Source organism: Podarcis bocagei, assembly GCF_964188305.1.
Source record: "Podarcis bocagei genome assembly, chromosome: 10".
NCBI classification, from domain to species: Eukaryota; Metazoa; Chordata; class Lepidosauria; order Squamata; family Lacertidae; genus Podarcis; species Podarcis bocagei.
Window position 1 is genome coordinate 69,957,260 of NC_138135.1, and position 23,635 is coordinate 69,980,894.

The window sequence follows — 23,635 nt, forward strand, 5'->3', positions numbered from 1 at the left end:
GTGTCTGACTTGTGTTTTGTTTGGAAGACGATAATAAAAAGAAAATTGTATAAAGTTGGTTCATCGGTAAGGACTGCAACTCAGCGGTAGAGTGCGTGCTTAGCAGACACAAGGCCCCAGGTACAATATCCAGAATCTTCAGGTAGGTCTAGAAGGGACCTTGGTCTGAAAACGTGGAAAACCGCTTCTAATGGACAATACTGAGCTAGATGGACCAGTGCTCTGACTCCGTATATGGCAGTTTCCTGTGTTCTGTGTTCAAAAGCCTCCTGCATGCTGCCATGTGGAAAGTAAATAAAATAAAAAGTCACTTTTGTAGTTAATGGTCTTGTTTTTGTTCACCAGAGCTCATACCCAACAACTATTATTAGTATCAAGGCAATAGCTAGAGCTAGAAAGAATTCCCTAGGGAGGGGAGTTGAAATACAGTGGAGTAAATACATTTGGTGTGTAAAGGAAGAATCAGGCATTCATGAAAACTATATTTTGGACCAGACAGGAAATGGAAATGTGTCACTCTTCCTATTCCTTTTCTTCTCTATCCTGTACAAAATTCCTATTGTGTAGACATCCAGCACACATTCTTAACAAGGGAAAATAATTCTCTCCCTGCTGATCCACCCCCCCCCCAAAAAAAAACCAAAAACCTGTGACTTCCACTGCCTAGGAGATGTGCAGACTGCTCTCCTTTCCGGAGTTGGCACATCTCTCAGGTAGAGGAGATGTAGAAGTATTTTTTGCTAAAACAGAGCCAGTGAAGAAGTTAGCGACAACCAGCTCACACACTCCCACCTTAGGATAAAGAGTGGGTAAGTAATCAAATAAAAATAAGCGCTCACACAAGTGGCCTGCTCACGTTAGTTGTGTAACATTGGAAGATTGAAATGACACAGGTGAATGGAGAAATCCATTCATAAAAGAGGAGATATCTTTACCAGTTCAGATGTGGAGGATCAGGATGGATGAAACTCCAAGTTGCAACAGAGAGGACGCCAAGAAGGGAAGTGGGTGAAGATGAAATAGAGGAAGGTTGGATGCTAAAGCAGGTTGGATGCTAAAGCAGGTACAGTGGAACCTTGGTTCCCAAACGGCTTAGTTTTTCGAACAAATTGGCTCCTGAATGCCGCAAACTCGGAAGTAACTGTTCTGGTTTGTGAACGTTTTTCAGAAGCCGAACATCCAATGGGGCTTCTGCTGCTTCCGATTGGGTGCAGGAAGCTCCTGCAGCCAGTTGAAAGCCGTGCCTTGGTTTTTGAATGGTTTCGGGAGTCAAATGGACTCCTGGAATGGATTAAGTTTAAGAACCAAGATACCACTGTACTTCCTCTGGGCTTGGGAGTCTGTTTTATTTTATTTTTTAACAGGTTCATGTCTCCCTAGCTTCACTCTTAATTTTTCTTCCCTATTGTTAACTCACCTGAATCATAATTCCTTCTCTCATTTGCTCATTATACTTTAGAACAGTCAGGTTTGCTTTGGAAAGAAGAAGAAAGCATGGATAGTGGTCTGGTTGCTGGTAGACTGCTCTTGTGTTGTCCCAGGTGTATCCTTAGTTTGCCTTCAGTGAGTGAAAATTTACACATGTATCAAAGCGCTTATGTCTTTACGTCTTTATTTTTAAAATTCAGTTCCAGAGGAGCAGCTGATTGAATTTGTTGAGGACAGAGATCACATGATCATACTGAATGTGCTCAAAAAATTCCCAAAAAAAGAAAACTTGGTACTCCTTGCCCTGTTGTCTTTACATTCATTGGCAGGACCGCGTAAGTATTGTAGTTTTTAATATTTAGAGTGTGCATGGGGTGAGGGTGTGCCCTTAAGAATTAATCAGCAGTTCCTGTCTGGACTTGCAAATGAAGGGCAGTTCTTAAAAGAGAGTTCATTGGTGTGCTCTGATCTGTATTTGATGTCTGAAAATTATTTCTGAACTGAAAGGTGGGTGCTACGTTTGTTTTGGCACACTTCCTCAGTTTAAGAGCTGTACTGAAATTCACATCCCCGTTGTGAAACCATTTGTACTGCATGAAAACAAGAGTGAGTAGAGATTGACTATGTGCAAATTTCATAAAACTTCCATAAAACTTTTTGGGAGTGACTTGCCTTACTTTATATGAGGTTTATAGGAGGTTTCTTCTCATTCATCTTTTCACTTTCTTAAAAATAATTTTAAAAGGTTAGCTGCTGCTTGTAGCAGTGGCAGGGCTCCCCACAGCCTCCTGGTCATGTTTCCTGTACCATAGCGCTCATGAGTATAATACTTAATAGGTTTAATCATGCTAGCTATATGACCGGGAAAGTTGTTTGCGGACAAATGCTGGTTCCCCATAGTTAAATTCGACTGGACTTAGCCGTCCAGGGATCCTTTACCTTTTCCTTTTACCTATGTTCCTAATGTAGAGATTAAGCAGGCAAAGCTTTTCCTGGCCTGGAGATATGGAGCGAAAAATTGGAAGTATAGTAAAGCAGTGCATGAAACAGAGCTAAGCACAACTGGAAGATTCAACACAACACACTGAGATTCTTTTTTGGGTGGGTGTCAGCCTTTGAAATAGTGGCTGCTGGCACTCTTTTCTGCTCAGCCTACAGCTGGCATGCCAAAGCTAAAGTAGAAAACATTTGAAAATAAAGATTTCTCAGAATTCTGTGTTGAACATTATAACAGTACATTGAAACTGTGTGTTTGCCTAAGATATTGTGAATGTTCTGTTCAGAATGCAGGGGGGAAAACCATGCCTGGTCTAGCAGTAGAAATACGCAAGGTGATTTTGTTGTGCACTTCAGTCTTACAATGACTTAATATTCCCATCAGTCAATTTTAAAAGAACACATGTGCATGAATCTTTCTTCTTCTCTCAAATAAGTTTATTCCTTCTGTTGTGTTCAGCTAGCAATGCAGAAATTCTTATGTCTGGAAATGTGAGGTGTTACAATGTCATCGTTGAAATGATGAAAGAGTTCCCCGACAATGAAGCAATTCAGGAAGTGAGCTGCTGCTTGTTGCACAAACTTGCATTGGGTGAGAACATGATCCCCTTTATTTAACATGGGTGATATTTCTAGAATAAACTGAAATTATCTGTAGAGAAAATAGTAAAGAGCTCCATGAATATAGAGGAGCTTCTGAAGCCCTTCTTTCTAAGAGAGCATGTTATGCTGCCTGACAATATCTCCTGAAGCTCAGGGGACTTTGGGGGAACAGTCTCCAGTGCAGCAAGAGAAGCTGCAGTTGAAAAATAAAGTTGTGAAACCCCAGTGAATGCACAGAAGCACTCACTAAAGATCCAAGGAGTTCTTTGGATCTTGGGCACTTACATAATCTGAAAAGGTCTCATTTGTTCAGGCCTTTTCTTTTCTGGGTATAGAACCCCCTTTTGTGTGAGAATAAATTGAGGAGAGGCCTGCTCACAGTTGTGTGTTTAGATTTGCTGCCTCGCCAGAAAAACAAAACAAAACACCACATTATTTAATGTGTCAGATTGGTACTGCTTGGGAGGGATTTTCCCGGTAGAAGCATAGCTTTTGGATTCAAGATTTGAATTTGACTCCTTGGGACTGTTTCCTTTTTAAAGCAGGGATATGGAACCTGTGGCCCTCCAGATGTTGGAGTCCAGCTCCTGTTAGTCCCAGCCAACATGATCAATGGTCAGGGTGTTCAGAAATATAGTCCAGTCACATCTGGAGGGCTACAGAGCCACAATTGCAAAACCAATCTTAAATGCCTTTGAATAGTTGTGATTCCTCAGAAGGAACAGAAAGCAGGCAAGGGATTGGACAGAGCTATCTATTTGACCTTCCCTAAAGCAACAAGGTTTTCCCACTGCAGCCACTATCACCCCAGTTCATGAACCCCCACTTTTGCAACTATGTTCAGATAAAAACAACTCATAGTTGTTTCAAGAGGAGAATTTTGGGGCCATTGATTGAAAAATTGTATTTACTTTGCATGAATTTATATTTTCTTCTTCATATGACGGCCATTGCTGCACAGTATGTGTGTAAAATGCACGCATCCAGTGTTTGCATGCGACTCAGTTAGCTTTTTTTAATCTCTTGTATACAGAAAACTTTTTCAATATCCTGGTATTGAATGATGTACATCAATTCATTGTAACAGCTGTTGGAAAATACCCTGCTAGTGCAAAGCTGCAGGCTGCAGGCCTCAGTTGCTTGGCTCTTCTCAGTAAGTAGCTGTATAAGTTAAAGAAATTATGTTTCTCAACGCTCCTACAACTTGCTGATAGAATATTTTTGTCATATGTGACTGCAAAATTGAAAGAACAACAGCTTGCTCAGTAAGGAAAAAGGTAGACCAGTCTTCCCCAATATGCTGCCCTTTAGATTTTGTTGGACTAAAACTCCCATAATCCCTGACATTTGGCCAAGCAAATAGGAGTTGGAATCCAAAATATTTGGACAGCAGCCGGTTGGGGAAGACTGCTCTAAAGGACTCTATAAACACTTTGCTGGAACCCCTCTGCCCCAAATCACTATTGTGTTTTCCACTTTTCTGAATCGATGGCCACTTTCTTTGTATCCCCTTTGCAGCCCTTTGATCACTTCTTGTTAGAGCTGATCAGCACGTTCTTGCTTGCTGCTGAAAGCAGCCACATCCTGTTGAATCATCCATGTTCTTCCTAAAGGATGGAGGGGCTCCTGACCCTGTTCCTCACAAAATATTGTTGAGGTCCCCATGTTTGAAGCTAATGGAGACTTCCAACATGATAGCTGTAATCCATGTAATTATCCCACAGGTTATGGATGGAGCAGGTATTGACCATGAGGAGGATGCTTTGGGCAATGTTGCTTTGGCACCTCATAACAGATATTCCAGTTCTTTGTTTCCCTTCTTCTCTATCCAGACTCCTGATAGCTTCCTCATCTCCAGTCAGGTTACCAGGCAGGCCACCAACTTCCCTTGTCAGCAGCACAGGGGCTTTCCTTTCTCCCTGAAATTTTCCTCAACCTTTGCATCTCACGGCTTTTCTGTGTGCACCCATCCTATGAGGTGGATCATGTGCCATAGAGTTTCTGTTCTTGTATTTATTTATTTTTCTACCGCTCTGTGTGTGCTCTCTTGCTGGTGAGACACAGAGAAGCCACACTGTGTTTGGGACTTTTAAAAAGGGAGAGGAGAATGGCCGTCTTCTGCTTACCCTGTCAAGAGGGCAACCATTCCCATTCTGGCATAAACAACGCATGTAGCAGAAAACCTGAGAAGGCTTAGTAAATGGTAAATCTCCAGAATTCTTCAAAAAAAATTCTTTTTTAAAAAAATGAGGAAGGCAGAAGCAAGAGATGAATAAGCAGAGTGCTGGATAAAAATATATATGCAAATGATCATTTTGTTTGCCTGGAGGAGCAGGTTGTGAGCATTTCATATGCTTGTGGTTGCAGAGTTTGGCTTCTCGTGGTCAGATAGGAAGGTGTCTGCAAATGAGTGTCATCTCCTTTTAAGACAACATATCTTTGTTTGAGTGTAATAGTTTTAATCAGTTAAGACTAAGACAGTCAAGCAGCTAAATACTTGGAATAGAAGACAGACCTAACACATAGTCTTAGCAGTCATAAGCTTGCTTTTAATTTTAAAGCATCTTCTTCTGGCTGAAAGAAAAGCAAATTGTAGATAATAGGAACACACCATGGGAGTGGCAGCTGCCTCACCTAGATCAAGTAAATCAATAAAAACACTTAACTAACTAAGGTTCTGCTCCCACCTTAACGTGAAGTCTGCCCCTCCTAACATGGCGCGTGCCCCCATCCCAAATCCTGGCCATGCACATGGAGCTCACAGTCTAAAGTTTTAATGAACACCATTCTGTATCAAAATGCCCATTAATACCAGTGATGGGGTTTCAGCTTTAACAGAATTCAGTTGCTGTCTTAAATTCTTGAGTCAAATGGTAGCTTGCTGAAGCTTCTGTTAAAATGCTTCTGCTATAAATATGTCATTGTGCTTTTGGTTTTCCTAATGATAAGCAGTTTTTTGATCATTGTGTTTCATCACCTTCAGTAGTCTGTTCTAGAGTGTGAAAACAAGGGAATATTCATATTTTCAAAATGCAAATAAATAACTTTTTCCCCAAGCGGAAACAATATTTTTAAGCAGAGACTTGGAAGAGGAGGAGGTGGAGGAGGAAGAAAAAGAATTGTGTTGGCTGGAAGCCTGTTATAAAGCATTAAAATTGCATCGGAAGAATATAAATGTACAGGTAAGAAACTGCAGGTAAAGAATTGGGAAACAGGAAAAGAGTCCTAAATGATGTGCTGTATATAAATTGCAACCAGAAGAAACAACAATAAAATTGGGTGGAAATATTTTTCTTAAGCATTTATTTGCTGCCAATAATGTATTGCATTTTTTTTAATGTATTGCATTCTTAATTTTCAAATCATACCTTACAATCTTCAGTGTGTTTTGTTCTCAGAAGTGGTTGGTTTTTTTCACCGTTTCTCTGTTTTCTCTGTTCTCATTTCTCTGTTCTCATTATCTTACTGGAGAGGAACTGAAGCTCAGGGACAGTAGTTGGCATAGTTGGACTTGGCTTTACTGTGGTTCAGAGAGCAGGGTCCAAGGGCGCCAAGTCTTGGGCTTGGGGTGGAGGAGCTTAAATGCTATGGCTTCCTTGATCCCTAACCTCTTGCTGCTTGACAATCCTGTTTGGTCCAGATTTTTAAGCAAGCAGATACATTTTGTACTTCCCAGACTAAACCAGGATAATACAGAAGGCCATTATATCAATTGTATCTGCTTGTCTTATTCTAATATATGATGTCATTCCTTCTAATTTAGCCACAAGCCATATTTTATTAAACTTCTCTGTTCATGTGAAGTGTTGTATGCTGTGATCCACATGACATCAAAACTGACTTGGAAAAATTTTTACATTACAGATTAAGCTCACATCGTTTATTAACAACAGTACAGTAATCTCCCTTGCGTCTCAGTTACAGCAGCTACTATGGTGAAATTGTCTTAGCACTTGTTATGTACTGAGTTGAATAGGATCCAAACTGCAGCAGTCTGATTGGTCCTAGAACAATAGGATCCAAAATGCAGCAGTCTGATTGGTCCTAGAACAATGCAGCAGTATGATTGGTTGGCAGGAACCACCCAATCATGCTCCAGATAGAAGTGAATCCACAACCTGATTGGCTTACAGTAGAATTCCAGAATTAGCCAATCATGTGCAGCCCATTGTGTAAATAATGTATATAAAGCAGATACTGTGAGGGGACATTCATTCATTCCTCCTCACCACTATGAGCTGAATAAAGAGCATGAAATCACTTTGCGACTCTGAGTATATTTCAGCACTTTAGATTGAAGTACATGCTGTGGCCATGAATTATATTGATTATTCTTCTTGGAATAGTTTGGAAAGGTTTAATTGAATTTATTGACCAAATAGTTTCTTTTGTTGTTCCTTCCTTCACTAGGAGGCTGCATGTTGGGCTTTGAACAATCTGCTTATGTACCAACGTAATCTTCATGAGAAGATTGGAGATGGAGACAAAAAGTTAGTAGCCGAATTGAATGCTTGGAAATGTGAACCACTAGATTTATAGCCCAAGATCTGTTTTCCCCCTCTTCAATATCATTTGTCTTAAGAATCTAAACTGGGAGAAGGAGACTGCCTTCTGGTGACACTGGTATTGCTGCTTCCTGCATATCTGTCTTGCATGGCAAAGAGGACGGCCTGCACCTAGCCGCTCCCGTAAATACACCAGGGCCGTCGCCATCTTGGACCCTCCTCACCCGTAAGGTCCTGTGCGGCCAGAGGTAGCCCTTCCCCCGGCTGTGCAGGAAGATGACAGCCTCCCAGAACCAGCCGTGGCCAGTACTAGGGGTAAAACACGAAAGAACATAAAGGGAATCCCCTTGGACTAGGGTTTGTGTGTAGAACTCTCTGTTTGGAATGCTCTCGCCAGGGAGGTTTGTCTGGTGCCCTCATTATATATTTTTAGGTGCCAGGCGAAAACGTTCCTCTTCAACCAGGCCTTTGGCTAATATTTTACAGTCCTTTTAATGTGTCTGTGGGAAAGGGGGGTATTGTTTTGCTGTTTTGTTTTACTTATTTACTTGTTTTTGTCTTGTATTTTATTCTATGAACCACCCTGAGATCTTATGATGAAGGACAGTATATAAATCGAATTAACAACAACAACAACTTAAACCTTACCGTTTCTATGTTTTCTGGCACAGTTTGTTCATCGTTAACCTTTGGAGCAGGGGTAGAACTGGTGATAACACTGACAAGTTAGATGAAAATCTGACTTTGTTAAATTATAAATAAAAATTACCCTTGTTGCTTTTAGTTCCTGACTGCTTTGGAATGGCACTTTGGCCCAAGATGCATGGTGACAACTTGATGCTAGAACAGAATAATAACATTTATTGGCATCTCTTTTTGCTATAACAATGTTTGATTGTTATCATATCCTTTTCTGTTTGCATTAGATTCCCAGCCCACAGAGAAATGATGCTATCCATGTTGATGCATAATTCTTCAAAAGAATTATTTCAAGCTGCTGCAAATGCCTTGGCAACTCTACTGGAGCAAAGTGGTAAGGGATTGCGTAACCCTAAACCTGAGGATGGAGTGGAGCACAAAACCTGTCCTTGACGCTGAATTTGTCAGATATAAATTCCAGTGATAATTTAAGATTTAACTAGGACGACAAACAATTAACAATTTGGGGCTGTGAATATAATAGTTGGTTAGATTTTTTCACAATTTTTTTTAGATATGCAGTTCCCCAATATCCTCTGCTGTCAACCTGACACATTGCTCCCTCCAATTATAAACACCAATAACAAAAAAGTAAGGAGAAAAAAGGAAAGTAAAAAGAAGAAGAAAAAAGTATTTAAAAATGTTCCACCGCATGATATGTCATCAGTTCTGTTGGTCTCCAGGTGTTAGCCTGCAAACAGCTCCACAAACCCATTCCAAATCTCAGGCAATTGTGGGCTAGATCTGCACTAAGGCTGCAATCTAAATCACATCTACTCTGGAGTAAATCCCATTAAATTCAACAGGGATTACTCCCAGGTAAGTGATGTTGGGATTGCAGCCTAAATTGGTTGCACGTTATACCATTTATATCAATGGCACCAAAGTCCTGTTGATTTCAGTAGTGCACCTACCGTATTTTTCGCCCTATAGGACGCACCGGCCCATAGGACGCACCAAGTTTTTTGGGGAGGAAATCAAGGAAAAAAAATTTATTTCCCCCCCAGGTTTGCGCAGCCATCCCCAAGCTAGAAGAGAGAGACAGAGCGCTCCATCTCCCTCTTCTGCCTTCAGGGACAGCATCTCTAGCCTCCGTGGGGCAGCGGCTTGCCCCGCTGTCCCCCAGCTTATGGGGCTGGCGATGGGTAGAAGCAAGCTTGCTTCCCCCCCCCCCCAGCCTCCAGATCAGGTCCGGGAATAGCGGGGTGGCGGCGCTGCGCCTCCCTGCTATCCCCCGAGCTTATGGGCTGCAGGCTGCTGCCTGCAAGCCTTGCGACCCCGCAGGACCTCGCGCAGGGATCCGGGGGGTGGCACGGAGCTGCAGGAAGCCCTGGAGCGCAGGCAGCTCCGCGCCACCCTCCGGAGCTCCGCGCAGCTTCGCGCCGGGATCGGGAGGGTGGCGCGGAGCTGTAAGAAGCCCTGGAGCACAGGCAGCTCCGCGCCACCCTCCGGAGCCCCGCGCAGCTTCGCGCCGGGATCGGGAGGGTGGCGCGGAGGTGCCTGTGCTCCAGGGCTTCTTGCAGCTCCGCGCCACCCTCTGGAGCCCCGCGCAGCTCCGCGCCGGGATCGGGAGGGTGGCGCGGAGCTGCAAGAAGCCCTGGAGCACAGGCAGCTCCCCGCCACCCTCCGGAGCTCCGCGCAGCTTCGCGCCGGGATCGGGAGGGTGGCGCGGAGCTGCAAGAAGCCCTGGAGCGCAGGCAGCTCCGCGCCGCCCTCCGGAGCCCCGCGCAGCTTCGCGCCGGGATCGGGAGGGTGGCGCGGAGCTGCAAGAAGCCCTGGAGCGCAGGCAGCTCCGCGCCACCCTCCAGAGCCCTGCGCAGCTTCGCGCCGGGATCGGGAGGGTGGCGCGGAGCTGCAAGAAGCCCTGGAGTGCAGGCAGCTCCGCGCCGCCCTCCGGAGCCCCGCGCAGCTTCGCGCCGGGATCGGGAGGGTGGCGCGGAGCTGCAAGAAGCCCTGGAGCGCAGGCAGCTCCGCGCCGCCCTCCGGAGCCCCGCGCAGCTTCGCGCCGGGATCGGGAGGGTGGCGCGGAGCTGCAAGAAGCCCTGGAGCGCAGGCAGCTCCGCGCCACCCTCCAGAGCCCTGCGCAGCTTCGCGCCGGGATCGGGAGGGTGGCGCGGAGCTGCAAGAAGCCCTGGAGCGCAGGCAGCTCCCCGCCACCCTCCGGAGCTCCGCGCAGCTTCGCGCCGGGATCGGGAGGGTGGCACGGAGCTGCAAGAAGCCCTGGAGCGCAGGCAGCTCCCCGCCACCCTCCGGAGCTCCGCGCAGCTTTGCGCCGGTATCCGGAGGGTGGCGCGGAGCTGCAAGAAGCCCGGGAAAGCCTGCATTCGCCCCATAGGACGCACACACATTTCCCCTTCATTTTTGGAGGGGGAAAAGTGCGTCCTATAGGGCGAAAAATACGGTAACTTAGACTGCACATCCCTTACATACTTAACAGAGAGTCAGTTGGATTGAATTCAATAGAACACACATCTGAGTAGACTTAAATCAGACTGCTCGTTTAGTCTGCATCCAACCTGAAGTAGATTGTTACACATGTCTACTACCTTTTGGGTAAAAATGAAAAAGTTAGGTAGGTGTTTGCAGCCAACATTCATGCTCTTTTTCATATAGTACCCTATTCTTCTTGTAGTAAATATTAGAACAGTTCTGCTGGCAAAAGGAATACACATGAATGTGCTGGAGATTATGAAGAAACACTCCAACTCCCCGGAAGTTGCAGAAAGTGCTTGCAAGCTGCTGAACCGTGCTTTCGAAGGAAGGTAACGAAATGTAGTTCTGCGATAGGTACACCCAAAATCAGAACCATGATTTTGCAAATGTATCATTATATCCTAGAGCAAGTTTAAATTTTGCATTTCATTCATTGGATTTGTATGCCACTTTTCCAGGAAAAGAAATCACGCTCAAGGCAGCTTACAACAAAGAAACAGGGATGCATTTCAAACATGCTAAAAATCAATTTCACATTAATACAGCAAAACAGTAGCAAATATAATACACCCAAAACACATTTTATACAATAAATATAAGAAGCTCACTTAAACATTAAGCATCCCATAGAAAACATAACAAGGGAGCTTCACAGTTTCACCTTAGTCCTAGAAACATTCCTCCCATGATGTTGCTTAGTGTCCCTCTCCTTCTGCAGCTTCTTATAAGGCTTCCAAGGGCAAGGTGTGTGGTAACTGGAAACACTCAAACCCTTGATGTTACTCACAGACACTCTCCTTGCTTTTAACCCACCCTCCATTGACAAACAATCGCAGAGAGAGGCGCAACAAAACAAAATAGTTGTGCATAATACAAAAACAGGAGCAAATACCAAATCAACACAACAACTAGTACAGCAAAACCATAGCACATAACCAGATCCTATACTAATTGTGTTGATCACACAGGGTCCCCGGACATTTAACAGTCTATTGATCCCTGTGCCACCACTGTGATCGCTTCCCTGCTGCCACCAACCAGTTACTCTCTGGTAAAACACTGAGTCCAGTCAGTTGTTAAAAGTGAACCAAAAAAACCAAGTTTATTTTACAAACATTAACAAGTTTATGGTTTCTCAGATAATTTTCCTGTCAGTATCTTAACTTTAGTCTCTTTACCTTCCTAATACCTTCTGACTGATTATCTCAACTGTTTGACTGACTCCTCTTAACAAATTCTCTCCCTCTCTCACACCAGACTAGCCCAACCCACAGACGTATCTTCCCTCTCTCGTCTAACACCAGACTGTCTTCTCAACCACTCTAACTCCTCTTAACAAATTCTCTCTGTGCTTAAACCTTATACACAGTTAACTCTGCCCCTTGGGTTCCCATTGGTTAGTCATTTTACAATTAGTTAACCCTTTCCCTATGAACCCAGTATGATGATGTCACACACCTAGGAGGGCAAACACTACACTAATGCTCTACAAATGTCTGTGGAAAAACATTTCTTTCAAACATGTGGCAGATACTACTATATATCTCATGGGGAATGGCATTCTATTAGCAGGTGCCACCACTGAGAAGGCATCTCTCATGTTGCATCATAACAGATCTCTTATGCCTGAAACACAGGCAAGAGGGCCTCCATTGCTGATCTAAGTCAAGGGGCCACCCACCACCCACCCAGGTTGATGCTGGATTTTATCATATTTAGTAGCTACCCATGTGTCTTGGGCACTGCTCCCCACATTACTGCACAATCTCACCATGTGACAGCCACTGCTATGTAATGATTATAAAGTGGCTTTTCCACATAGCTGCATGTAAGTAGTGAAATCAAGACGATGATGATGATGTTGAAGAATATGTGGTTTGTGTATGTCTTAGTCCAAGCAGGTTTCAAAGCACTATGTTAGGTGTGCCCAAAGCATGCCCAGGAGGATATTTGATTCCCTTTCATTGAGGACCAGATTGCCACATGGATGGCAATCTGCTTTGGAGTGGAGAGGGGCTGGTGTTCAAGAAATACAAGATCACAGCCCTTTTCAGTACAGTGGTGCCCCGCAAGACGAATGCCTCGCAAGACGGAAAACCCGCTAGACGAAAGGGTTTTCCGTTTTGGAGGTGCTTCGCAAAACGAATTTCCTATGGGCTTGCTTTGCAAGACGAAAATGTCTTGCGAGTTCCTGCGGGGGTTCTCCCCCCTTTTTCCCAAGCCGCTAAGCCGCTTATCAGCTGATCCTAAGCCGCTAAGCCGCTTATCAGCTGATCCGCTAAGCCGCTTATCAGCTGATCCACTAAGCCGCTAATGGGCTTGCTTCGCAAGACAAAAAAACCGCAAGACGAAGAGACTCGCGGAACGGATTCTTTTCGTCTTGCGAGGCACCACTGTATAAGGAAATAGGTGTGTATTATATTGGATCCTTGCCAGGATACATAAATAATATACAAAAATTTAGAACAGATTATGCAATATTTCATAATGTAAAAATGAATGGATATTTAATAAACAGATGTGTATTTGAGGATGTGGTTCGTTGATCCTGCAGTTTCCCCCCTCTGGATATAATGACAGAAGTGGCATCGAGAGTTGTAAAGGCTATGAGAAAGCATAAATCATCCCCATCTGTACAGCTGGAGGCACTAAGAGTTATTTTACATTTTATGACTTCAGGTAAGAAAATGCATGAAGAATATTTGCTTACATCATAATCTAAATGAGCAACTAGAAATAAGGAGTTAATGAGCCTGCTGCCTAGTCATTTTGCTGTATGGCTTCTCATGAAAGAGTGATGGAAATGAAAACTTAATCAGTTTCTGCTAATAGGAAGCCAAGTGATTTTATGTGGGGGAGGGGGACTTGTTGTTGTAGGAAATATACAAAGTTTTATATGTTTAGGTCCCATTGGTTTATGTGAGAAAGGTTTAAGTATGTACCGTACTTAACTTTCCCATTGAAATTAACAGAAGTTACAGGTGTTTTGACTTTAGATGGATTCTGATTGTAATGTATACTTAGTCAAAGTGAAAACATCAAACCAATACATATTAATTCACAAATGCAAATTAATCCATAATGTGTCACATACCTGTTTTAGTTCAAGTTGCAAAGACATACACTAAAAATACACACACCAAGACACAGGAAATTCTGGGTCTGTGGTTCTATATATATTTAGTGTAAGTGCCATTTCCACTTTTTCATCTGAAAGAGAAATACAAGTGTTTGTGTTTTGTTGCTTGCTTGTATGCCAATATTTGTCCAGGTTTGTGTGGGGCTTATGAGGTAGACATGTGAAAGTTGTTGACTGAGGATGTAAGACTGAATTATGGGAGTGTTTGCAGAGCGTGGCGAGTGATTTGAGATTGGTTTAGACTAGAGTACTGATGTGTTTGGCACACTTGCAACAATCAGTCAAGTAATGGTGTGCTTGAGTGAGATTGAATGGAAAGTATCCTTAGTTGTCATTAGATTAAGTTTTGTGTATTGCAGTACAGGAAACCGGGAATTTAATTGGATTGATTTGCTTAATAGTATGATTGATTAGTGTATGGTAGTTTGGAAAAGTGAGTTGATTTTCTTTTGCCTAACAGTCAATCATGTATGTCATTTAAAAAGATGGAACTTAGAGCTCCTAGTTCATTTCTCATTTGTAGTATTTTACATCCTGACATTTAGAGGATAATTTGTTTAGCTGTTTACTGTGATGCACTATATTTCTGTAGCCAATATTTATGTGCAATGTTTATTTTGATACTAAAGAAGATACTTTGTTAAGTTGCTAATTGTGTTTGAATAGAATAGAAAGATTATGCTCTAATCTCTCAGCATGTTTTTTGGAAGTGAGTTTCACTGAACACAGTGGGTTATTTATGAGTAAACATGTTTAGGATCAGGTTGTTTGGGTTAAAAAAAATCCAAAATGAACTTGGTAACTATCTGGTATAGAAACCTGCAGCTTTTTCCATTTTGAAAATGGGAAATATTCAGTGGTAATTTATCCCTTGCAGTAGCTTATTTAGCCTGCATTTTTAGTGTGGCATCTTTTCTCATGACTGAGTCATGAGAATGCTCTAAATAAAGTAGTTTAATTTAACAGTCATTGATTTTGGCATATTACAGCCAGTTATGGGGTTTGCTTTCCTTTCCTTTATTCATTCAGTGTATGACTTGCTAGCTGAAGATCTGCTTTTTTAAAATGCTAACATTTTGTAGGGTATAGAATGTGTGAAATTGAACACTAATGATCTGATCTTGTGGGTGTTTATAGAGAATAAGATGCCACTGGTTTGAATGGGACTTGGGTCTGCAAAAGCATGTTTAGAACTAGGCTCACCTAAATCAGAAGTGAGGCTATCGTAATTTACGTTCCAGGAAATAATAATAAATTTGTAATAAGTTGCCGAACTCCCTCCTCACAGAGTTGCATCTGGCACCTTCATTATATAGTTGACTTGCAACTTGTGCAAGTGTTAAGTTCTGGGGATTGTGTGTAAAGCTGAAATTGTGTATAGCAAGAGGAACCGCAGAACCGCCACTATGTGGTCATCCGTGCCTTTATGAAGCTGTTTAGAGACCAACTAAGTTTGTTCTGGGTATAAGCTTTCGGGTGCATGCACGCTTCTTCAGATATATTTAACACTTCAGATACATTTAATACTGGTATCTGAAGAAGTGTGCATGCACCCGAAAGCTTATACCCGGAACAAACATAGTTGGTCTCTAAGGTGCTACTGGACAATTTTTTTATATATTTTGACTGTGTCAGACCAACATGGCTACCTACCTGAATTTCTGAAGCTGGCACGCCGAACAGGCCTTGTCCCCCACATAAGACAAAGAGCCTTTAAGTTCTCTGTCTTGCTTTCTGGGCTCTGGAAGGTCTCATGCAAACTCTCAAAAAAGACCTTCCCAGAGTCCAGTAAGTTAGCCATAGAGCTTTTAAGCTCTCCACCTTGTGTGTGTTTAATTTGTGCAGTTGCATGCCGGCCAGCCACGATGCACATAAAGCATTAAACACAAGTTTAATGCAAGTTGCAAGTTGACTGTGCAGTTTTTGGTATGTGCTGAAAATGTACCTCTTTATTCTGGCTTTTGACACTTGAGGTCTTTGTTTTAGGACCCTTCTTATTTCTGTGATTTAAGTTACTTTGAATTGTTTTTAATACTGTGTTTCAGTAGTTGTAAACCACCCTGGGACCTTAGGTTATTAGAATTATAATAATTATTTATAATAATACTGTGTATTGTCTTCCCCAGCATACCATAAGGCACTGATAGATTAACCTTCTTTTTTACTTTTGAAGATATCAGCAAAATCAAATAACAAATTGCAAAAATTGTTATATAAAAAGAGGGAGGGAGAAACAAAGAAACAGCTGATTACTTGGTCTGTAGTCATACCCAGAGAAATTTAAAGTGAAAATATTGGGCTTTAGATTCATATATATAGATCTATATATCCTTGACTCATTTTAACTACGTATTTCTTTTTACAAGGAAAATATTTTGGGGTTTTTTATGTTGCAGGCGTGCTGAAAAAGCAACCAACTAATTCTGACTTGGGAGATACAGAGTTGGCGCTAATGCTGAAAGTGATAAAAAACCAATGTTTGTTGCAAGGTGCTCACTCATTAGTCCTTGATGCTCTCAACACGGTATGACTCGATTTTTTCCTCCCATGGCAAATTCCCTCTAAATAATTTCAGTCTCGTTTTCCTTTCAAATCAAGATTTCTTCTGTTTCTCTCTACTCAAGTTGGAATATTCCGTCCATATTTAAAGTGTAAAACATAAATTGTAGCCTTGTGTATTGAAATGTAGATTTATTCAACTACACGGCCTAATTGTCATTTAATCATATCAGTCACTTATTTACCCTGGTTATTTGAAGTCCCTAATTTTCATCTGTCACTTGGAGCTCTCTGAGGACATGATCCAGAGCTTTAATGTACTGATGCACACATTTCTGGCAGTCCAAGCAGCATATCACCAACACACCCCAACCTCTGCAAGGAGACTGGATGCTGCCGGGCAGTTGTGCCAAGTAGTATTCCATCTCTTAGGCATGTCTAGATTTTGCCAGTGCTTGCCTTCCTGTGCTGGAGCTGAAGGGCATTAGTGCAGTGATGCAGTGGTTATGAATCTCAGTGAGCATTGAAGAAGTCTTCCAGAATAATAGATGTTTTTAAATGTAACATCTGATCCTGCATTAATTACAAAACTTAGTAGAAATAACTTAACAGTTTGTTTTTGCTTTTTCCATATAAGATAACCATACTTGTTTTTGTTTCTAGTTTATTGGAAATCCTGGTATTCAGAAATGTGGATTTCAGGTACTTTCTTCTGTTGTGGAATGTTCAGGTGCGCTAGAAATGTTGACACAGCAAGGAATGACAGATACCGTACTCCATACGCTACAGATGTATCCTGATGATCAAGGTACAAAGCAAGATGGGGCTAATTGCACTTAATTGCATCTTGCCTAACTTAACTGCAGCTAACAAGCAAACTGAAAGTACCATTCCACATTAGAAGTGGCCCTTAACTGCTGTGATTTCCTGGCACTTTGGAGCTTGAATGGAGCCTTAATATGCTTAATCAAAAGTTTTTTTCGCTGACCAGATTTAATTATCTTTTTTTTTTAAAAAAAAGGGAATGGAGCAAGAGAGGAAGAAATATATTTATTAATAAGAAATCACACACCATTTAGAAGAAAAGAATTCACATTCAGCAGATGAGACACACACACAGAGCCACATGGTTTGCCCAAAAATCTCCCTCCCACTTTCTTCTGAAAGGAACTCCTGTGTTTTCAAAGCTGCACCTCTACCCTGCAGCCACCTGCACATCCTCTGGAAGGTTGGAGACCCTCTGGAGCAGATATGGGAGGAGTGTGGGAAGAGAGGAAGGGGAACTCCCTTGGGTGTGCAGAGTTCCACTTGTAGAATGTTGTGTACCGCCCTCTGTGCAATAGGAGCAAATAGGAAAGACACTATTCTGTGTTCAATACCACGCATTTATTTCAATATTCCTGACCTTCCTTTCCCTTTTCTCTTTCCAGAAATACAGTGCTTAGGCTTAAGTCTTCTGGGATCCTTGATTACAAGAAAGATACTGTGCATTGCAATTATACAAGTTCTGGCGGCAATCTTGGTTTCTACTTTACGGCGCTTTAAGGAGGTTGTTGAAATACAGGCACATGTATGTAATGTGTCTGGTATAAAAATCCAGCACTTTTCTGTTTGGCTGGGAGGCTTCTTTGGGGAAGGTTGATTTCGGAGATGTATTTTCATATTAGGTTTTGAATGTAACCACTTTTAGTGGGCTATAATTCTGTGTCTCACTGCTGGTTTACTCATGACACTAGGTCATATCATCTCGAAACTTATTTTGTTTTAGATCTTACAGCTACATCTCAAAATTTGTGGAAGTGGATGTATACCACAAGCATGTTTGCTTGAGAACAGGTTCCATAGATTCCAAGTGTTGTCCATGCATGTGTGTACCAGAATTTAGGTCTTCTCCATGAGGGATTACCTAAAAATTGCCTTCTGGTGGTTGGCAAGTGGTACTAGAAAGTGAAATGGAGGAGTGGTCGTATGTCTTGTCTTATTAAGACCATATTTTTTTAGAACTGAGCCGAAATATCTCAGAAAGCATGTTGTTGACATTTCTTATCTCCCCCCCCTCTTATCCCCGCCCCTGAAAAAGCCATTGTTGTTTGGTTGTGGTTGTGGTTTCTCTTGTGAATGTTAATCTGCCATCATTGTGGGTGTTGAATGACACCTGGTGGTTGAAGGCAAAATTGCTGTTCACAAGAAAGCTTCCAACCTCTCATGAGCTCTTAGTTTTGATTTTGTCTTCACCATTATCATTGATTTTCAATAGTTATCTGCATCTCCACTTCTTACATGCTTGCTTCCCTTGTTTGTGTGTTTGTTAGCCCTGCTTTGTCCTCTGTTTTTCCTTAATAAAAAACGAGGCCCTTCTTCCTCTGCTCTTTGCTCAGCATTGCCGCTTCAGACTGCTAATACTTCCCATCATTCCACTCCACGAGCTGGGAATCTCCCTCCTATTAAAAAACAAAAAACCTACAGCTGCTCAGCCACGAGGAAGGTAACACAAGATTCCTCCATTTCCCACAGGTCCCAAGAGTTATTGTCTCCCTTGCCAACATCGCAAGCTTTCACTGCAAGTAAAAAGTTGGGGAAATTGCAAGAGCAACTACTGTAATGCAGCCTTAGTGTCAGGATAGGACCTCAACGTCAGCTGCAGGAGGGGCTGGAAATGGTGGCATTTCAGTGGACCCCTCTAGCCCTTCTATTCAGTCCTTCACTTCTTTTGGGCTCAGGTACCAGATGGACCACCTCCAGTGTGCCAGGCTCCTTGCACTTCAGCTTCCCTGAAATGCAGGTAGGAGGAAGAGATGGGGAGACTCTGGGACTGACCTTGAATCCTTTAAGTGTTATGGTAAGTGGAAGAGGAAAAACAGACTAGTCAACTGCTGACAAAACATTAAGGTCTGGGAGGACCTGGCAACAATCCAGAAGAGGTCCATCATCAGGCCCCTCCGCTCCTTCTGTTGCTGCCTTTGTACCAGTATATTTAAAATCAAGAGGAATGTCGACAGAAGAGGCTTTAGTGGCTGCATTATATAAGATAAATGACTCACTGGATCAGCTTAACAGGAAAATGGACACGATAAATGCAAAAGTGGATGTTTCAATTACTAGTATTAACCTAAATACAGAAAGTAAAAATAATACCAATACAGAAACCACCCAGAAATTGATACAGGAACCTACTTTGATACGGCAAACTGCGGAGGAAGCCAGGAAAAAAGCTGTTGTTGCTGAATGCAAAGTAACACAACTGGAGAGAAAGAGAAAGAGAGCCCCAGCCCTACAGAGGCAATTTGATGAACATAAGTTGACACGTGCTATGACTGAACTTAAAGAACTTAAAGAAAAACAGATGAATTTGAGGATTAGAGTTCACCTTTGGTGGACATGCCCAAGGATTAAGACACTTTGGGAGATGATTCATAACGAAATGAAAAAGATATTTAAATATACCCTTTTGAAGAAACCAGAGGCCTTTCTCCTGGGCATGGTCGGCCAATTGGTGTTAAAGAAGGATAGAACTTTTTTCACGTATGTAACAATAGCAGCAAGAATACTCATTGTGAAGTACTGGAAGACACAAGATTTATCTATTCGGGAAGAATGGCAGATGAAGTTGATGGACTATATGGAATTGGCGGAAACTACTGGCAGAAATCCGAGGCCAGGGAGAAGAGTCGGTGGAAGAAGACTGGAAAAAGTTTAAGACTATTTATAGAAATACTGTAAAAATAATGAATGTTAGAAAAATGTTGGAATGAAGTTATATGGCTTTAGTAGAAATGCTACAAGGAATCAAGTATAAATAGACTAATAGAGTATTAAAGGGAAAAATAAGGTTAATAATAATAATAATAATAATAATAATAATAATTTATTTATACCCCGCCCTCCCCAGCCAAGGCCGGGCTCAGAGCGGCTTACAAGCAATAATAAAAACAAGATGAGTGATTACAACTTAAAAACAAAATAAAATGTTAGAATGTGTTAAGATAATTATAGGATAGAAAACAGAGGAAGATGGAAAGGAATTGCTGAAACAATTAACAGAAGTGGAATACAAAAAGGGAGGTGTGAGGAGGTCGTGGAAATAAGGGAATGAAAGATAAGATATTGAAATGGTTTTGTGTTTTAAATGGTTTGTGACTTATTTTGTTATGCTTTTTGTTGTTGTTTTTTCTGTTTTGTTGTGTTTAAACGGTTGAAAAATTAATAAATATTATTTTTTTAAAAAAAGAGAAAGGGGGGAGAAAGGGGGCTCCAGGCCCACCTCACAAGACAAGGAATCCTCTCAGTGTCTAGCACACATACCTCAGAGGGTTCAAGAAGGACAATGGGGGATAGCCCCTAAAAGAACTGAGGACTATTTTTACTGCCCAGACCTTTTCTGGGAATTTTTCAGGCTTCCAGGGGGCTCAGAGCATTTCAGATTCCTAACCCGACTTTATCAGTTATTACTACCCTGACCGCTGCCTCCCAGCTTCCAATGCAGGACCTGCCCTTTGCTCACCAGCTCCTAACCCTTCCCTTGCTGCAACAGCTTAAGGCAGTGGTTTTCAATCAGTGTGCCGTGGCCCCCTGGGGTGCCTTGAATGATGGTCAGGGATGCCGCAGGCAACACTGGCCTCTGTCCCCCTTTCCTTCCTTCCCTCCCTCCTCTGATGCCCTCTTGCGTCTCGCCTCCCAAAGGCTTGCACAGCTGTTTGTTGCAGCAGCCCTGGCTACAAGCTCCCCAGGCGAATGGTGCCTCTGGGGCTGGGGTTGCCAGGAGCTGAGGTGGCCTTGGAGCAAGCAAGCAAGTGGGTGAGGGAGCCCAGCCAGCCAGTCCGCCAGCCCTTGCTGTTATGAATGGACAGACAAGTCCTAGGCCCCTGTGGGGCAGTGTGAAGAGGCAGCTCTCTTTGGGGCAGGGGGAGGCAGCTCAGAGACCAGGGCAGCAGCAGCGGCTGCCCAGAGGACTCCCAAGGGAGAGGAGAGGAGGCTGAAGGAACACTCCAAAAGGGAGGGTGTTTGAGAAAGGGTGAGAGACTGCTAGCTCTGCAGACAAGGGGTGACATAACTGGGTTCCTGAGCCCCACAAGGCTGCCTCAGAAAGAATGTAGTTGGGTCAAGGGAGCCATGGACTCATAAAGGTTGAAAACTTCTGGCTTAAGGAGGTTTTGCCGTCAGATTTCGCCACGGAGCTGGCTTCTCATCTTTCTCTGATTCCTGCACTGGCTGTTTGTTACTTATAACCCAGCTCTTCCTTCTTCTGTGTCTCAGCAGCATCCCACTTTGAACTCTGGTGAAATAGTCCCTCCAGTTTCTCTGCCCATAAAAAAAGGTAGAGGATTTTGAGAGGCCATTTTACCCAGCTTTAATTTTTCCTCCTATGCTCCCTGTTTACTGTTCAGTGTAGAGAAGGTACCTAGCTGGAAAATATTTATTCTGTAGAAAGAGTAATCATACACATGATTTTTTTTAATGTGTAAAAACTTCCGTACCCCCCCCCCCGGTTGTTTATGGAAGCTGCAGTTTCACTTCTAATTTGTTAGAATTCTGATGTGAAAGATAACAACGTCTTTGACATGCCATGGTATTGTTCTGTCTTGTCAGTGCAGGAATCTTCTGTTCGTGTGCACCAAGGCTTACTGTTCAATTCTGCCCTGTGGCAAAATTGAACAATATGATCAAGGGCTCATCTAACATTTCCCTTTGCACTGCGCTTTCAAGCACAGGTCTGGGATTTCCTGATCTGTGTCCAAGTGGTTATTGCCATTTGCTCCAATTCAGCAGTAAAACACTCTTGACACGGACTTGGAAACTGCAGACCTGTGGCTAGAAATGTGGCACAAAAGGAATTGTGGATGAGTACCAAAATATTTTTGGTCCTATTTGTCATTTGGTCTGAAGGTTTGTTGTTTTCTGGAATGTGTTTAGCAATATATTATTGACTGTTGTCCTAACCATTTTGATTTCATTTTATCTGTAGGGATTTAATGTGATTATAAAAATACTTGACCTGTCACCTTGTTTTGCAAAGCTGTTAATACAGGAGTCATTTGATACAGCCATTTTTTATCAGATGTCCATGTGTTTCACTGAGCAAAGAGACCAGCAGGTATCTCATCTTTCAGTCTTCTCTTTTCCTCTGACCTTCTCCCCGCTCCTTCCCCAGAACATTTAATACGACATGCTCTGGAAGATGTTCACCCAGTTTCAATTGCATGTCTTCTCAATTTAGTTTCAGAGTCTTTGTTGTAAATGCTTTGCTAAAATAGCTGACAACGATGATTTAAAAAACCTGATGTTGGAGAAAGCCTGTGCTGAGTATAACAGTATTATGGTTGAATGCTTACTCTTGCTGGGAGCTGATGTGAATAAGGAGACGAAGAAAAACTCTTTAATCTATCAAGTATGTATGTTAAAATATAATTTTTTGCATCAGTTTGAAATATGTATGCCTGGCCTTTTTAAGAAAAACATCCTGCAGAAAAAGCTGAAACACAGATGCATCTGACACCATACTGAATACACAAGAGAAAAATTCTTAATAGTTAATTTAGAGGCTGCCTTTTGAAAAACCGATCACTTGGCTCCAATCATGTCAAACACCCTAAGCATGCATGAATTGCATATAAGTATAAAGCAAAGTCAGTTTCCATCCTATCCCTCAAGCCTTCTGTCACACTTTAGTGTGACCATTGACTAGAACTCAGAATGGTGCTACACAGGCAGCAACAAGCTTGAAAAATCTAGAGAAACACTAAAGACAATGAACAAGCATAGCTCCCAACTCCATAATGTTCTGGTTTACTTTCCAGTTCATTCTCCTATTTGAGTGACTGCCTTTCATTTTTATAGAGAAGCACCATTGGATTACTCTTAAATGCACGATGGCTGGCTCAGCCATGGCCAGAAGGGTTTCCCAGAGGCTCTTGAACAGTAAAAACCTTACTACTGCATGGGTTTTCTGGAAAATTACAGTAATTTTGCATAGTGAAGAAACTGAAAACTTCGAAACAGGCATGTTTGCCTAATATTAATTTGCATTTGGCATGCATGGTTACTTATGAAATGAAAAATGTTGATGGAAAAATAAAATTAGAAAGCAGGGGTGCCAACTTGTCCCCCACATTGAGGAGGCACAGTCATGTGATGTGCCACATGATGCTTCTTGGCATGCACCAGGCAGGGGCAGGCTGCACAAAGGGTGATCTCTGCACTTGCTCATCCCAGCCTCATACCAGGAGCCAGGCAGCGGCTGGGACGCGCAAGCGCAAAGGTCACCCTCCATGCTTGTCCCAGCCGCCGCCTGGTTCCTGGGATGCCGGGTGGAGGCTGGGGCCAGGGTACGTGGAGG

At 42.5% G+C, this 23,635-nt stretch overlaps 1 protein-coding gene across 1 annotated transcript in view; it reads left to right on the forward strand.

The window, feature by feature from the left end:
• LRRK2 (leucine rich repeat kinase 2) overlaps positions 1 to 23,635 on the forward strand; it is a 74,938-nt gene that overhangs the window by 14,540 nt on the left and 36,763 nt on the right. The window contains exons 6-18 of the mRNA XM_081211346.1: positions 1,629 to 1,763; positions 2,885 to 3,016; positions 4,061 to 4,180; positions 6,085 to 6,209; positions 7,438 to 7,517; positions 8,459 to 8,565; positions 10,864 to 10,993; positions 13,219 to 13,343; positions 16,200 to 16,327; positions 16,966 to 17,110; positions 17,733 to 17,872; positions 22,265 to 22,393; positions 22,517 to 22,687. Of these exons, the coding sequence (XP_081067472.1) occupies positions 1,629 to 1,763; positions 2,885 to 3,016; positions 4,061 to 4,180; positions 6,085 to 6,209; positions 7,438 to 7,517; positions 8,459 to 8,565; positions 10,864 to 10,993; positions 13,219 to 13,343; positions 16,200 to 16,327; positions 16,966 to 17,110; positions 17,733 to 17,872; positions 22,265 to 22,393; positions 22,517 to 22,687 (1,667 nt within the window). The remainder of the gene's footprint in view (positions 1 to 1,628; positions 1,764 to 2,884; positions 3,017 to 4,060; positions 4,181 to 6,084; positions 6,210 to 7,437; positions 7,518 to 8,458; positions 8,566 to 10,863; positions 10,994 to 13,218; positions 13,344 to 16,199; positions 16,328 to 16,965; positions 17,111 to 17,732; positions 17,873 to 22,264; positions 22,394 to 22,516; positions 22,688 to 23,635) is intronic.